The sequence below is a fragment of the Branchiostoma lanceolatum genome, chromosome 14, assembly GCF_035083965.1.
Source record: "Branchiostoma lanceolatum isolate klBraLanc5 chromosome 14, klBraLanc5.hap2, whole genome shotgun sequence".
Taxonomy (NCBI): Eukaryota; Metazoa; Chordata; class Leptocardii; order Amphioxiformes; family Branchiostomatidae; genus Branchiostoma; species Branchiostoma lanceolatum.
In genome coordinates, this window is record NC_089735.1 from 10,415 (window position 1) to 25,957 (window position 15,543).

General features: G+C 46.5%; 1 protein-coding gene across 2 annotated transcripts; it reads right to left on the bottom strand.

Moving 5' to 3' along the window:
* Positions 1-204: 204 nt before the first annotated feature.
* On the bottom strand, positions 205-15,076 carry LOC136448171 (eukaryotic translation initiation factor 4E-binding protein 2-like). Of its 2 annotated transcripts, none has more exons than XM_066447349.1 (3): positions 7,134-7,178; positions 1,605-5,785; positions 205-735 (listed from the first exon to the last, which is right to left on the bottom strand). In XM_066447349.1, exons 2-3 carry the CDS (start codon positions 2,144-2,146, stop codon positions 663-665), a joined length of 615 nt encoding a protein of 204 aa, XP_066303446.1. In that variant the 5' UTR covers positions 2,147-5,785; positions 7,134-7,178; the 3' UTR covers positions 205-662. The 2 variants fall into 2 exon arrangements, with proteins under 2 accessions (XP_066303446.1, XP_066303447.1); XM_066447350.1 differs by lacking the exons at positions 205-735; positions 7,134-7,178 and adding exons at positions 7,596-7,766; positions 14,789-15,076 and having other exon boundaries at positions 5,164-5,785.
* Between the last annotated feature and the right edge of the window lie 467 nt (positions 15,077-15,543).

The window sequence follows — 15,543 nt, forward strand, 5'->3', positions numbered from 1 at the left end:
GGAGTGTTAGCCGGTGGTGTCGGGAGTGCTAGCCGGTGGGGATAGCGATGGAGGCGTCGGGAGTGTCAGCCGGTGGTGTCGGCAGTGCTAGCCGGTGGGGATAGCGATGGAGGCGTCGGGAGTGTCAGCCGGTGGTGTCGGGAGTGTTAGCCGGTGGTGTCGGGAGTGCTAGCCGGTGGGGATAGCGATGGAGGCGTCGGAAGTGGCAGCCGGTGGTGTCGGGAGTGCTAGCCGGTGGGGATAGCGATGGAGGCGTCGGGAGTGTCAGCCGGTGGTGTCGGGAGTGTCAGCCGGTGGGGATAGCGATGGAGGCGTCGGGAGTGTCAGCCGGTGGTGTCGGGAGTGTTAGCCGGTGGTGTCGGGAGTGCTAGCCGGTGGGGATAGCGATGGAGGCGTCGGGAGTGTCAGCCGGTGGTGTCGGGAGTGCTAGCCGTTGGGGATAGCGATGGAGGCGTCGGGAGTGTCAGCCGGTGGTGTCGGAAGTGTCAGCCGGTGGGGATAGCGATGGAGGCGTCGGGAGTGTCAGCCGGTGGTGTCGGAAGTGCTAGCCGGTGGGGATAGCGATGGAGGCGTCGGGAGTGTCAGCCGGTGGTGTCGGGAGTGTCAGCCGGTGGGGATAGCGATGGAGGCGTCGGGAGTGTCAGCCGGTGGCGTCGGAAGTGCTAGCCGGTGGGGATAGCGATGGAGGCGTCGGGAGTGTGCCGTCCTCTAGACTGTGCTGCTTCATTGATCCTCCTGCAAGTTCAAAAGGGCTCATCACTTAGCACGTAGCTTTGATTTTAGATATGCTAGTACGGATGGGCTCATAGCAAATAGCTCTATTCTTACACACATTTTACACGAGCTTGTACGACTGGGCTCGTTTCTTTACTTATACCTGTGGTAGTAAGGATGGACTCTTGGCAAAAAGCTCTACGTCATCTGCAAGTGCGGATGTAATAGCTGAGGGTTTCTGAACTAGGATTAGGGAAAGACTTTCGGATCTCCGCCATGTATATTCTTTGTTTATATTTTGCAAAGTTGTTTACGGTGACACCCAACAGTATCTTAAAGTGAATATAGATCAAAGAAATAGAAATAGACGCTTCAGGTAGCATCCAGTACCTTCCGTCAGTGGCTAAGGCCTACATTTCCATAAGTTTCACCTAGTGACGATCTTGTAACCGAGATTCTGATAATCATGCCATTTACCCTTATTTGAATAGGGTATTTCTCATGATGTTTGACATTATTGATGATGATGATCACACACACACACACACACACAAACTTACACACACACACGCACGCACACTCACACACAGACATACAAACTTACACACACAGATATACAAACTTACACAGACATACAAACAAACTTACACACAGACACACACACTCTCTCTATCTCTCTCACACACACACACTCACAAACACGCACACATACAAACTCACACTCACACACACTCACAAACACACACTCACACACGGAAACTTACAAACACACACATAGAGACACACACACTTTCTCTCTCACACATACACGCGCACACACACACACACAAGCACACTCAGACACGCGCACACACTCTCTCTCTCTCACACACACAAACACACGAACCTACCCGTCGACGCGTGCGGAGTGCACGGGTTTCCTGGCCACGAAGCTGGAGACCTGCTGCCTGCCCCGGGAGACCGTGGCCTGCCTGCCGGCCCGCAGGTACAGCCTGGGCGGGGGGTGGTGCAGGGCGCGCCGCCCGACGTTGGGGATGCTCCAGTGGTGCGATATGCCCTCCCGCACGGCCGGGCTCAGCTGGGTGTGCAGGTGGCGGTGCAGCGGGTCCGCCGGGTAGATGAGCGTCACCCTGCCGTCGGGGCCGATTCTGGCGATGGGTCGGCCGGGCACGCCGCGCTGCGGGGAGGGAGACGGCGGCGGGAAGGTTGGAGTCGCGCCGGGGGGACCGTCCGGCTTCCTCCGGAACCCCTGGTGCGGCCCCAGGTCCAGACTTCGGGCCGGGAAGGGTTTAGGGTGCACCCAGCCTGGCGGGTTAGGGTTTACCGGCACGGGAGAGCAGTCCTTCGGGGGCACCTTCCGCCTCTGCCCGTACAGAGTCATGTCTTCCGCCGCTCTGTTCGGATCGGGACTGAAGTCATCGTTAACAAACATCGGGTTGGTCGGCCGTGACGGGCCCGCTGCAGTTGGAAAGCCAAGTTTACCGTCAACATCTGTCAGAAGGGCCCTTTTGCGTCTCCCGTCCACAATGCCAGGGTGGGCCCGGGGCAGAGTTTACACTGTAAGCACCTAAGGGCGGCAGTTACCAGGCAGCCACGGGCAGGTCTGTGTGCTCAGTAACGCGAAACTACTGTGTCAGTAACGCGAAACTACTGTGGCGGGCCGATTTTCGGTAGCAATATAAGCGGCCATTCAGGCCTTCACGGCAGAGGGGGATCGGGTGACAGGAGGGCCCGGGGCACCCGCACAACCTTTTACCAACTACCAGGTCATCCGCCATTGCATCCAGGTATCCTCTCAGAAACGGAAACAACCTGTCTATCGCCAAACGTGCAGGAAGACAGAAAGCCTCCTTCCACAGCTACAGCGGGATGGCTCCAACTGTAGAATCCCCTTCCCGGCCTGACCCGCGGAGAGTTCCTTCCTTTCTTTTTGTATCATTGTATTGCCTTTGCCAGTATCTGTTTATTGTGAAACCATATGTATTCTCTCGCACGTTTCACCGTTAATGATAACCTTGGTTTTATGTATTTGCATGTCAGTCACACCAATAAATAAATAAACATATGTAAGATGACACGTAGCCTATTAGTAAGTAAACGTAGAATGTTATGATGGACGAGAAACATTTTGTGATTTGCAGTGTTTGTCTTAATCCGTCGATGTGCACTTTTACATCAAGCTCACTTCCAACCGTTCATTTGTCATCCACATGTAAGATGTGCACTTTTGCATCAAGCTCACTTCCAATCGTTCATTTGTCATCCACGTGTAAGATGTGCACTTTTGCATCAAGCTCACTTCCAATCGTTCATTTGTCATCCACATGTAAAATGTGCACTTTTGCATCAAGCTCACTTCAAATCGTTCATTTGTCATCCACATGTAAGATGTGCACTTTTGCATCAAGCTCACTTCAAATCGTTCATTTGTCATCCACATGTAAGATGTGCACTTTTGCATCAAGCTCACTTCAAATCGTTCATTTGTCATCCACATGTAAGATGTTTATCGTACCGGCGATGTGCACTTTTGCATCAAGCTCACTTCAAATCGTTCATTTGTCATCCACATGTAAGCTAAGGTGTTTATCTTAACTTCTTCACCGACGCGTTCGCTGCTTCCAGTTGCCTCCATCTGTGTGTGCTGAACTCCTCACCACGCTTTTAAACATTCACTTTAACTATTTGTATCAGCTGTCATCAATCCCATTTCTGGGCCTCTTTGCTACACCGTAAACTTCTATCAGTTCTATCGCAAAACGTCCAACTTTTTCCAAGACTGTAACGTCATTGCCGACTAGTACGCAATAGCCGTACGGCACGGCAAACTGCCTTTGTTATCAATGGTCGCCTTTGTCAAATTCTATGTTTTCTTCTTCTTTTACTTTGATACAATGAGCTGTTGTATTTCATTCCTTTTGCATATACCTATCTCTGGGAACAGTTTTAAAGGCATTTTTATTGGCACTTATCATTATCTTATTGGCAGTCAGAAAACGTTTTTAACAAAGCTACCAATTTACAGATACAGACATGAAGATGCGCTCTAGTGTTATTATTCCTTTGTGATAGAAATGCTCGTCTTATTCTGTTTGATGTATTATTGAATACAGGAATAAATGCCTTGTTGGTTGTCATGTCATATTATATCGCATTAACTCTTGTTACAAGGTTTATGTATAGAGGCATCTTGTTCTTTTTTGCCAACCTTGTTTTTTCTCACTCGCATTAGATGTGGAGCTTTCCGAGGACAGCATCCATAACATGTACTTGCTGCGACCTTACAGAAGCCAACCATGCCTGATCAACATGTTCTTTCTTCACCCAGAATGCAAGTACAAAGGTGCTGTTTCCATGGCTTGATTTTTATGTAGGCATATGGCAAATTTATAAGGAGGACACGGATGAAAAGGACACAATACATGTAGGAACGTTGTGCGCAGAGGAACCGTGGACATTTTGCCCAGTACGTCTCGGCGGCAACATGATTAAATCTATAAAACTTTTGACGTCTTTCAAAGGAGCGACTCATCAATAATGAGGATGAGGGAACTTCACGTCAGCCGCTCTTTCGTATTTCAGACACGGACGGATTCAGACGTCCTTGGGTCCTATCATATTACTCAAGTGCCTTTTCAAGCTTGTGAAATTGACTTCCGGCAGCAAACATGCCAAATAAGCTTTCTTTGACCAGACATAGCTGAAAGAAACCATCTCTCTTAACAAGAGCTCACAATGGAGTAGTCTTAACACATTTAATTTCTAAAACCATCCACATTAGAAGTAAAAAAACAACTTTTTCTTCTTAAAGAGATGTTTTCCTGGAGGTCAGTGATGAGATCTCCAGGAAAAGTCCATATTTGGAAGTTTTTTTAGCCCAGTGATGAGATCTCCAGGAAAATTCCACATTTGGAAGTTTTTTTAGCCCAGTGATGAGATCTCCAGGAAAATTCCATATTTGGAAGTTTTTTTAGCCCAGTGATGAGATCTCCAGGAAAATTCCACATTTGGAAGTTTTTTTAGCCCAGTGATGAGATCTCCAGGAATATTCCATATTTGCAAGATTTTTTGGAGCCCAGTGATGAGATCTCCTGGAAAATTCCATATTTGGAAGTTCTTCTGGAGGCCAGTGTTGAGATTTCCAGGAAAATTCCATACTTGTTTTCCTGGAGGCCAGTGATGAGATCTCCTGGAAATTTCATTTTTGGAAGTTTTCCCGGAGGCCAGTGATGAGAATCATTGACAACTCCATATCTGGACTCCAGGAAATTACTGTAGATGGTTTTTCTTTCTTTCTAGAGTCAGACCATGAGTAAAAGTATCATAGAATACAAGAATGGTTTTCATAGAGCCTGTCATCCGCACACGTGTGAAGGAAAACCACATGTAGACCCTCTTGAATCTGTTAAACAGGAAGCTTCTGTTCAGTTAGTGTTCAGGAAAACTGGACCTTTTGGCATGAGTACCTTTTATTGATTACATCACCATTAGTTGTACAAAGTCAGCATCTTACTTCTAACCTGTAAGTTTGTTTCAAATAAAGGGGCAAATTAAGGCCTCTGCCCAGTTCCAAACTGCTGTTTAAACACAACCTGACGGCAGGGTCCGAAGGAAACACAAACGTTTTTTACTGGAGAGGGGCAGGCCAGGAAAGATCGAAGAGGGGAATGGGAAAAATATGCACTTACGGACCATGAACAAAATCTAACAAAATTTGCACCGTTGATCTGAAAAATGTTATTTGCACAGAGAATCTCCAACCAAGCCTCCCCTCCTGACCATTCCTGGTCAATCCCTTATTAATACTAACCCTCCCTCCCGTTCAATCCTGGTCGGTCCCTTGCTAACACCAACCCTCCCCTCCTGATCAATCCTGGTCGGTCCCTTATTGCACCTGGTTACAGAAATGCAGGGTTAACTGACAGCTAAGGTCATTTCTTATTCCCAGAGATGCTGAAGGTCGTGTCACTTTCACTTCTCCCACAAGGTGTTGCCACGTCCACTTTAACTTTCACGCTGCAGGGCACTCTGGGACTCTAGATGTCCATCTCAAACTGGGGTTCATCAGCATCTGAACAGAGATACAAAAGGTGTAAAATAAGCAACAGGTCAGCAAAGAATCCTCACATCAGTTGTAAAATAAGCAACAGGTCAGCTAAGAATCCTCACATCAGTTGTAAAATAAGCAACAGGTCAGCTAAGAATCCTCACATCAGTTGTAAAATAAGCAACAGGTCAGCTAAGAATCCTCACATCAGTTGTAAAATAAGCAACAGGTCAGCTAAGAATCCTCACATCAGTTGTAAAATAAGCAACAGGTCAGCTAAGAATCCTCACATCAGTTGTAAAATAAGCAACAGGTCAGCTAAGAATCCTCACATCAGTTGTAAAATAAGCAACAGGTCAGCTAAGAATCCTCACATCAGTTGTAAAATAAGCAACAGGTCAGCTAAGAATCCTCACATCAGTTGTAAAATAAGCAACAGGTCAGCTAAGAATCCTCACATCAGTTGTAAAATAAGCAACAGGTCAGCTAAGAATCCTCACATCAGTTGTAAAATAAGCAACAGGTCAGCTAAGAATCCTCACATCAGGTGTAAAATGAGCAACAGGTCAGCTAAGAATCCTCACATCAGTTGTAAAATAAGCAACAGGTCAGCTAAGAATCCTCACATCAGGTGTAAAATGAGCAACAGGTCAGCTAAAATTTTGCCGCTCATGACGGACAAAAATTTGTCCCAACCCGTCATTTTTGATGGACAAAAATCGGTATAAAGATATATAGACAGAGCTTAGAATTTTGCAAAAACTCAAGAAGATCAGCGAAAGTGAGCGACGAGGCCGATCTAGATCATTTGTACAGCCCGCCGGCGACAACCCCAGCCGATCTAGATCATTTGTAATGCCCGCCGGCGACAACCCCAGCCGATCTAGATCATTTGTAATGCCCGATGGCGACAACCCCAGCCGATCAAGATCATTTGTACTGCCCGCCGGCGACAACCCCAGCCAGACACAAAGAGCGCTGTGGTGGTTGCTAGTAATAGTTGGTGGCCGCCGAAAACTCGGCGCCATGTGCCACCCTCCCCACTACAGTTTTGGCCGGTCGCATCGGGCTGACGTTTTTTTCTGTTTTGTCCCTCTCGGTTCACCGTCAGTTCAAGTACTAGAAGCACTATACATTTACTCACTGTGAGGCTTGTCATGTTTATGTTTATATTGATGATTATATGTTAGTGCTGATGTTTATGTTTATGTTCATATTCATATTTACGTTGATATTTATGTTGTTGTTTACTCATTGTGAGGCTTGTCATGTTTATGTTTATGTTTATATTGATGATTATATGTTAGTGCTGATGTTTATGTTTATGTTCATATTCATTTTTACGTTGATATTTGTGTCGTTGTTTACTCACCGTGAGGCTTGTCATGTTTATGTTTATGTTTATATTGATGATTATATGTTAGTGCTGATGTTTATGTTTATGTTCATATTCATATTTACGTTGATATTTATGTTGTTGTTTACTCATTGTGAGGCTTGTCATGTTTATGTTTATGTTTATATTGATGATTATATGTTAGTGCTGATGTTTATGTTTATGTTCATATTCATTTTTACGTTGATATTTGTGTCGTTGTTTACTCACCGTGAGGCTTGTCATGTTTATGTTTATGTTTATATTGATGATTATATGTTAGTGCTGATGTTTATGTTTATGTTCATATTCATTTTTACGTTGATATTTGTGTTGTTGTTTACTCACCGTGAGGCTTGTCATGTTTATGTTTATGTTTATATTGATGATTATATGTTGGTGCTGATGTTTATGTTTATGTGCATATTTACGTTGATACTTATGTTGTTGTTTACTCACCGTGAGGCTTGTCATGGTTGTTTTCTCCGTTAACTCGGTTTTGCTTTGTCTGCTCGGCGTCGGCGGGGCTTGTCACACCGGGAATCTTGGGAAGGTTGCGGGGCGGAGTTTTGGCGTGGGGAGAATTTCGCATCTGCATCAGGAAGGCGCGATCGTAGATGATGCGGGTCCCTGGGGACGGAAAAGCTAGTGTCATCATCAATCAGCTACAGTAATATCTGCTAACATCAGCTACAGTAATATCTGCTAACATCAGCTACAGTAATATCCGCTAACATCAGCTACAGTAATATCTGCCAACAATTACATCTGCTACAGTAATATGTGCTAACATCAGCTACAGTAATATGTGCTAACATCAGCTACAGTAATATGTGCCAACATCAGCTACAGTAATATCTGCTAACATCAGCTACAGTAATATCTGCTAATATCTGCATCAGGAAGGCGTGATCGTAGATGATACCAGTACATGGGGGAGGGGGGCAAGTTAGTATCATCATCAAAAATCATTGATCTGTTATATCTTTATATTAATATCATCATCAACAATTGCTTATCTTGCCAAGTATCAGAAAGACTGATCGAAAGATCCTACAAAAATTGTTTTTCTGTTATCGTTGTAATGTTTGTGTACCGTTATATCGTGTACAAATTTCCAGCATGATTTTGAATATAATCATAAAACAGCAAAACAATGTCTGCCTCAATGATCTTGCAGCACCCTCCCGCATTCACACGTTAGCCAGATAGTACACGCACATGCACACATTTTTGAAATAAAATCTAAGTCTAGGCGTAGGAAAAAGCCCTAGCAAAAACCTGCCGACCCCAGCCTTCTTTTGGGCGCCGACCGCTGGATATCAATAGGTAAAGGGACGTAAACTTTTCGATCTGACAACTGAAGGATGAAAACAGAACGCTGACGACTGCATCAAAAGGGATGAGTGCAGCAGAATGTATGGCGATCACAAGCAAGCAGCGCCCAATAAAGGTTAGAGATTCATGGCAATAAAAAGAAAATAAGAGTCTCAATTTTCATAAATAATGGGAGTACAGTCAAACCTGTCTATAGTGGTCACTCAAGGGACTGACTCAATTTGGCCACTATGGCCAGGTGACCACTATATGGAGGAAAGGTCGACTCGAGCAATAAGTGACACAAGACTTTAAGTTTATACTGAGACATAGAGTATTTATTTACAGACACACTGCACAGGTGCTTACAACATCTACAGTTCAATTTTTTGTTTCCTTATTTTTGTTATACAGTTAAACAAGAAATAAATAATTTGCAATGACCACACAAACACATTATAACTGCAAGTGGTCTTCAATTTAGTTGACATGGATGTTCAGTTTACCAGTTCCCACGGCAAAATTAGCCAGCTGCCCCGTACTCTTCGCAATTACCCAGCGAAATCGAAAACGACAGACCTTGGACAGACCTGACAAGTAGTGCTCCGGTATCGCATCTGAAGACTTCAAAAGAGATCGCCATTTTTCTTGGAAGTTTGATTCCTGTGTCACTGACAACGAACGAAATCAGCGATGTAAAACAAATAATGTTGCAATCAAATGCCGCCAATTTAAATAACAACATTTGGAAACAAAGGATTGTTCCTTAGTTGCCACTAATTGTTCGTTTTTCGCCCGGTTTTCAAGCAAAACATCGTGGCGAGTTCCCTTTGTTTTACAGCTTGGGTTCAGCTTCTACCATTATCCCTTGTGTGTGGTGCTTGTTGGAGAGTTGGGCCCGTTTATGTTTATTTCTTTCATAACTTCAGTATAATTTAAATATTACATCATTGGATATCTAAATCAATTCATTTTTGAAGGTTTTGATAATGAAATTGCTATTATTGATATAACAAGATACGTTTACCGCATTTAACCTATATAATAGTCGTATCATCCGCTGAACTCTTTTGACCTCTGTTGGCCATGCTGTGACGCCATCTTGGAAAAATGCGGAAATCTGAGTTATATCCTCAGCTGTACCCACGGAAAACGGAAATTCAGCCCGGATTAGTACATTTTCAAGAAGCTAACAAGCCAGATACACGAACGGGTCTTCTGTTAAAAAGCTGCGGCCGTAATTTCGCCGTCCGACTGCTCAGAAAATGGCGATGTGCTGCGGAACTGAGACGAGTGTTAACAGCCACGCAAAAATTAAAACTTTCAAAGACACAATTATGGAAATACTTCGCGTCAAACTACAAAATTCTTTAATGTTTTCTTTATTCAAACACATGAAGGGTCCTAGTTGAGTCCACATTTTGGCGACTCAGCGCGGAAATCAAAAGATTGTGAACCAGGCGTGGGCTGGCACGGCTCGGAGTTACGGCCGCTGTTGTAAACAAGGTACGCCGGCCGCGCTGTGATTGCAGGCTGACCACGTGCCGTGACCGTAATCGGCAGTGTTGGCGTTGTGGCCGGACCCAAAATCGTGTGACCGCGACCACATTGGACAGGTGACCGCTATAGACTAATTCTTAATGCTTATCATCAATGGGAAAAATCCAAGGGACCGACAAAAAATGACCACTATGGCCAGGTGGCTGCTATGTCCAGGTGACCGCTAATACAGGTTTGACTGTATTCTAAATGTTCATACACAGAAACGCCATGTTTTAGAAAGTTCAGCGGTTTGCCAATCCCAGCCAAAACCAACATGGCGTCGGCGACCAACAGCATGTCTCGCCCAATGTTTTGCCTGCTGCGAAGTCATTTTTAGACAGAATTTAGTAAGACACAGACAAATTTTTGTTGAAAATACAAGAAATGGATACAGTCAAACCTGCCTAGGCGACCACCTTTTCAACGCGACCACCTGGCCATGGCGACCGCTTTTTCTCGGTCCCGAAAATTTTCCCCATTGGCACAAGCATTAAGCTGCCTGCCCAAGGCGACCACCCGTCCAACGCGACCGCGACCGCCACGAATTTGGACCGCACAGAGCACAATCCCTGCCCATGGCGGCCGCCTAATTTTCAAGCGTGTGGTGACATCAGATCATTTTGCAGTCGGATTTCACGGAAATGTTTTCAAGACTTTAAAGGACAAAATAAGGACAAAAATGTATGGAATAGCTATGTTATATCATCGATTTCTCCATGAAGTGTTTAAATAGAACGTTCCCCCTATAAACATTGTAAAGAGAAATGTTTGTGATGTTGTTGTGCCTATCGTAATCTTATAGTTTACAGCAAACTCAGTTCGGTTTAAACTCAATTTTCAAAACGAATACGTAGTGCATGGCGTCAAAAAGTAAGATTTCACAGAAATTACTATCTATTTCTTGTATTTTCAATAAAAATGTGTCTGTGTCTTACTAAATTCCGCCGAAAAATGACTTCGCGGCGGGCAAAACATCGGGCGAGAAATGTTGTCCTTGGTCCCGACGCCATCTTGGATTTGGGCATTTTGGCGCGGCCCGGATTTGGTGTACCGCTGACCTTTCTAAAACACGATGCTTTTGTGTATGAACATTTACAAATACTCTAGTCATTGATGAAAATTAATATTCTTATTTTCTTTTTATTTACATGAATCTCACAAACCTTTATTGGACGCTGTGCGTTCTGCTGCACTGACTCATACCTTTCGATGCGGTCGCACAGAGCTTGGCGGCGCGGCACGACGAAATTACACCGTTCCGTTTCATCTTCAGTTGTCAGATCGAAAACTTTTTTACCTTTTCATCCAGCGGTCGGCGCCCCAAAAAAGGCTGAGACCAGCAGGCGTTTTCTAGGGATCTGTCTTAGTCCTTAAAACTTCGATGATGTGCGTGTGTGTGTGTACTATTTAATGTAACGTGTGAATGCGGGAGGGCGCTGCGAGATCATCGTGGCAACTATTGTTTTGTAGTAAAAATTATGACGAAAAATTGTACACATTGTAGCGGTATACAATTATTACATCGATAACGGAAAATGCAATTTTTTTAGGATCTTCCTGTCAATCAGAATTGAACCTGGTGGGGGTCATGCTGTCTAAATTCACATAATTTTCCATCCATTTACGTACTGTATTTGAAAACCTCGACCTGGAAACATGTGAGTAGAATCCTCTTCATGGCGACCACCTGTCCATCGCGACCGTTTTTGCTCGGTCCGCCGTGTGGTCGCCTTGGGTAGGTTTGACTGTAGTAATTTCTGAGAAATCTAACTTTTTTTTGACGCCATGCACCACGTAAGAGTTTTGAAAATTCTAAGTTCAAACCGAGCCAGAAGCTTGCGGTATACTGTATAAGATTACGATGGGCACAACAACATCGATAAGTATTCTCAGCTCTACGCAGAGAAAAATCTGACGATTTTGTTGCTCAAGTGACCAGTATGATTAAACCCAAAAAAAATATAATACATAGTTCTCACGTTAACGTCTGTCAACCTTTATCCATCCCACTCCTGCATATGCAGCACTGAACCATGAATAAACAAGCAGGCTTTTGAGCATTCCGAGAAATGTTGCATGCGTTGTTTACACTGTTTTCCCCGTCATCACTACACGTTTTGTTTGTCCACTTTCTGTGCTGTAGCGAGAAAATAACGCCTCGAAAATTTTAAAAGAGTGTAACTGATAGCATGTCCCTTGGGATTCTACTCTGAGCGGAACTTTGAACCGTCACAATGATACAGCAAGGCTGTTCACCAATGATTTTCATATCCACCACACCAGCTTCGTATCAATCAGTAGGCACTGACACAAGATTATCACAGGCAACAACAGTCACGATAGGCATGCCAGTAAACTGTCAGATTGCAGCCATCAAAACATGTCCCTTAAACACATCAACCAGCGGCAAGTCCTACCCCCTGTTCCACTACGCGGTTATGACGTTCTTTTCAACGTTTGATCCAATGTCTGCCAATGATGATAAAAACAGTTTTGTACAAAATGGCTCCTAGCACATAAGGCTAGAGGTTTTCCAAAGTACGTCCCCCACGTGGGGGCTGTTGGTATGGTCGTCCCCACGTGGGGGCTGTTGGTATGGTCGTCCCCACGCGGGGGCTGTTGGTATGGTCGTCCCCACGTGGGGGCTGTTGGTATGGTCGTCCCCACGCGGGGGCTGTTGGTATGGTCGTCCCCACGCGGGGGCTGTTGGTATGGTCGTCCCCACGCGGGGGCTGTTGGTATGGTCGTCCCCACGTGGGGGCTGTTGGTATGGTCGTCCCCACGCGGGGGCTGTTGGTATGGTCGTCCCCACGTGGGGGCTGTTGGTATGGTCGTCTCCACGTGGGGGCTGTTGGTATGGTCGTCCCCACGTGGGGGCTGTTGGTATGGTCGTCCCCACGTGGGGGCTGTTGGTATGGTCGTCCCCACGTGGGGGCTGTTGGTATGGTCGTCCCCACGTGGGGGCTGTTGGTATGGTCGTCCCCACGTGGGGGCTGTTGGTATGGTCGTCCCCACGTGGGGGCTGTTGGTATGGTCGTCCCCACGTGGGGGCTGTTGGTATGGTCGTCCCCACGCGGGGGCTGTTGGTATGGTCGTCCCCACGTGGGGGCTGTTGGTATGGTCGTCTCCACGTGGGGGCTGTTGGTATGGTCGTCCCCACGTGGGGGCTGTTGGTATGGTCGTCCCCACGTGGGGGCTGTTGGTATGGTCGTCCCCACGTGGGGGCTGTTGGTATGGTCGTCTCCACGTGGGGGCTGTTGGTATGGTCGTCCCCACGTGGGGGCTGTTGGTATGGTCGTCCCCACGTGGGGGCTGTTGGTATGGTCGTCCCCACGTGGGGGCTGTTGGTATGGTCGTCCCCACGTGGGGGCTGTTGGTATGGTCGTCCCCACGTGGGGGCTGTTGGTATGGTCGTCCCCACGTGGGGGCTGTTGGTATGGTCGTCTCCACGTGGGGGCTGTTGGTATGGTCGTCCCCACGTGGGGGCTGTTGGTATGGTCGTCCCCACGTGGGGGCTGTTGGTATGGTCGTCTCCACGTGGGGGCTGTTGGTATGGTCGTCCCCACGCGGGGGCTGTTGGTATGGTCGTCTCCACGTGGGGGCTGTTGGTATGGTCGTCCCCACGTGGGGGCTGTTGGTATGGTCGTCCCCACGTGGGGGCTGTTGGTATGGTCGTCCCCACGTGGGGGCTGTTGGTATGGTCGTCCCCACGTGGGGGCTGTTGGTATGGTCGTTGCGATCTGCCTTGCTGTGTAGCGGGATGTGTTTGAAAGGCTGCTGATAAGGGTAGCAAAGTCGTGCTGTACTTCAAAGAGGCGACAATTCAAGGCATGTTTGTTGTCAATGATGGACAGTTTATCAATTTGTTCTTACGTAAAGTAAGATTCCTCAAAATTCTGACTGCTACCGCCCTCCCATGGCTTGAGTAATGACATGAAAACAAGCCGGAAAACTGGTTAACCTGTTGCTGCAACATGCAATCTTTTGTGCAAATTTTAGGTCATATACTTTATTGTTTATGCAAGGCAAATGAAAGAATCTGCATAACAGAGCTAGATTTATACCGACACACCGTTTTTTAAAGTGACAGATAAAGGTAATTTGAAGGTTAAGGGTCAGTGGACGTGTCATATATTCACACACACACACTCACAGAGTCACACATACACATACACACACACATACATGCTCACACACACATGTACACACTCACACATACACACACACACAAACATACACACACACACAAACACACATGCTCACACACACACAAAGGCCTTTCCGTGACTGAAATGACTAATGATGATAATTAGTATGTGGATTCAGCTCAGTGAGAACCGAAGTTATCCCCCCCCCCCCCCCTCCCCCTCTCGATGCCCCCCTCCCATCCTCCTATACTAGTCCTACGTCATGCCAACATGGCGTCGGGTCGACATATTACATCATTTATTTCAGTGCTGCAGAAAAGAAACGGTTTGTGTCTCAGAAGCGCGAGCCGCTGCTACAGAGGAGGCGACGGGCCGTGTGTGGCCGGTGCTGTGTGTGACATGGCCGTGTGTGACCTGTGCGGGCCCTGTGTGGCGGCTGGGGCGCGGGAATATGGCGTGAGCGTCAGGCGGAGGTCGCGAACCCACTTGCGCAGTCATCAAAACAAAGTCACATGGCCACAGGACGTCCACGTCATGAGAAACAAGGAAAATATGGGACTGCCTGAGTGTGGAAGTCTGCACGTATACATGCAGATAGGTCATGGTAAACAAAACAGGACGATATAAACTAACAAACGAACGAACCTCCCGGCGTGGTGGAGAAGATGGTTCCCCCCGGAGTGGTGCCGTAGTCGAGGGGCAGGTCGGTCGGGTCGCTGATCAGGATCCTGCGGGTCGGAATTTCGTGCGGGTTGCTGAGCTTTCGTGGTGCCGACATGTTCCTGGGAGCTTTAGGGACCGTTTAGGGCGAAAACACAACCGCGCGGGGGGACTGAAAGGGGCTGCGAAGGGCCGAACTCACTGCATACACGTTAACAGCTTTGGTACCGACCCCACCACCTTCCACCATTACAAGCCAAGTCACGAGACTTGCCGAGCACCGCCGAACATCCCTCGGCAATTCTCGGAGAGCAACCGGAAAGGACCGACTGCGATCGTAGAAAGTAGTAAAATAAGAGCAGTTAGACGAAGGTTTTACAGCAGTATTTGGCTGTTTGAAGGTTATGTACATAAACTACACGGACTTTTATGCCAACGCGTAACTGTGTAGCCTAGTCAACTTTCGTGTTGCAGACATAGAAATCACCAACTCTGAAAGTTAACACCAGTTAGTGACGGTAAATTGAGTTTGTTTCATGTACGCTTCTAGCTCTGCGAGACTGACTTCATTTCCGTGTTGCAGCCAGATGTAGAAGACATATAATATCAAACCATTTGTATTTTATTGAACGTTTTTGTCTAGTTCTTTTGTTAATGTAATGTGGTGTGGTGTGGGGAGGGGCACTCTTTAGAGACAGAGGTTATGGCATCTGCTTGGAGATTCGCAGAAGACAGTCCCG